General features: G+C 44.0%; 1 protein-coding gene across 1 annotated transcript; it reads right to left on the bottom strand.

Annotated features, from left to right (window-relative positions):
• Positions 1–610: 610 nt before the first annotated feature.
• LOC135436227 (uncharacterized) lies at positions 611–1,548 on the bottom strand. Its single transcript, XM_064693766.1, has one exon. It carries the CDS (start codon positions 1,412–1,414, stop codon positions 1,013–1,015), a length of 402 nt encoding a protein of 133 aa, XP_064549836.1. The 5' UTR covers positions 1,415–1,548; the 3' UTR covers positions 611–1,012.
• Positions 1,549–1,826: the final 278 nt, after the last annotated feature.

A 1,826-nucleotide genomic window follows, 5' to 3' on the forward strand; every position in this document is an offset into this window, starting at 1 on the left:
TGTGTGTCGAGTGCTTTTTTTGCTAAATGCGAAATCGATTGGAAAACAATTTCCAATTTTTAAAGAATTATCGCCGCCATATTCGCGCGTGCTATACTAAATCACACATAAGCAACCTCTAAATCTGCTGCTACCCAGCACTCGCACACACACACACACAAATACAATCGCATACACACATGCACGCACACTACAAACCTTTTGGCGCAGCTTTTCCTTTTTGGCTCGTTTATTTCTTTTTTATTTTGCTGCTTCTCATGGCAATATTTTCCATTTCATTTTCTGCGCGGCTTGGCTTTGGCTGCATGGCTGACTGCGTCTCTCTATGTGTGTGAGTGTGTGTGTGTGTGTGTGTTATCTTTACCGCAATAGCAGCATTACATACAGCAGCGCGCATACATATTCATATACACACCTATAGATACATACATATATACTTGTATATAGAGACAACCCGCAGCCATTTGCTTTTATGTGCTTTTGGGTTATTGCACCTTTGACTTTGAGTTGTTGCGAATTCTTTTTTTTTGGGCCACGTTTTCGCTGTCACCCAGGACTACCCTGACGACTACAGCCCCCAGCCCAGGACCCAGAAGAACCTAAGCAACCATTTCACATGTGCCATTTATTGTTATTTCTTTTTAACCAAGCGAGTGGCAAAGCTGAAAGCAGCCGCAAGTATTTCCTAATCAGGTTTTAACTACTATGTAATGGGATTCTGAGACTTTGGCATCGTTCTGAGTGCTTGTGTTCTCTTGTCTGCGTGTGTGTTTGTGTGTGTGTGTGTCTGTGCGTGGCAGCAAGGTGCCAAATCGTAATTTACATGGATTTCGTTGAGATACCCAACGAATTGAATTGAAAGCCAGAGCAAAGCTACCGCTAATGTATTGTAGATTATGCCAAATCCCGCACAGTTTTTATGCCGCACGCATGTGCATTAACATCTGGATTGATGCCGCCGCCGTCGTAGCCGTCGTAGCCGTCGCCGCCTCTTCAGATACTTTCAAGGATTCTAAACAACGCTGCTGCTTGGACTGCTCCTGGGACTCAAGCGCACATATCTGGCCAGCCGACGCTTACGCAGACACACCCGCACCTCGAATATCAGATTCAGGATCACAATGACCGTCATGAGGGCTATTACGACGGCGGCAAAGATCAGCAGAAACCAGTGAAAGTAACAGGACATCGTCACCGGACGTCGTAGCCAGCCATTCCAGCTGCCAGTGCATTGCTCCAGCACACAGCGGCCCACTGCGTTCCGAATGCAGCCCTTGGCACAACAGCCATTGGCGCTGATCTGTCCACAAGAGGTCAATTGCGTGCTCGGTTCGCTGCAGTTCGCATAGACCACCCCAAGCACGGGCATCACCAGCTGACTCAGCACCAAGCAGACAAAGAGAAAGCCCAACATAATGCCAAGTATTGCGCGCTTGCAGATTTAGCTCCTCTCTTGGTATAGTTACAGTAGTATGGTAATATGCTTAGTATGGCTACTCAATCATTTTTGAATTTGAGCTGAACGTGTCGAAAAAAAAAATATTTGATTTAGCTTCAAATATAATATACTATAAACTCAAAGCTAGCTAGAACAAATTGACAACCGCATCCAAAAGTGTATATACATTTTTATTTATTTACCTATTATACTTTTCATGGGTAATTATATTTTTTCAAATGGAAGCTTCACTTAACTTTCCAACCACTTTACAACTCGAGAGTTCGGAACAAGCCTAAACTCTCGTTTAAAGAACCTGGTACTTTCATTTTCCAGCCAGGGGTTTGGATTTTTCTGAAAATATTAATCATGGTGAAAACGAGTTGCA

The sequence above is a fragment of the Drosophila montana genome, unplaced genomic scaffold (genome assembly GCF_035044405.1).
Source record: "Drosophila montana isolate Dmon_TW-CO22-7 unplaced genomic scaffold, ASM3504440v1 contig_3733_1, whole genome shotgun sequence".
NCBI lineage: Eukaryota > Metazoa > Arthropoda > Insecta > Diptera > Drosophilidae > Drosophila > Drosophila montana.

Coding starts and splice junctions, on each gene's coding strand:
- LOC135436227 (XM_064693766.1), bottom strand. CDS start 1,414: ATGTTGGGCTTTCTCTTTGTCTGCTTGGTGCTGAGTCAGCTGGTGATG.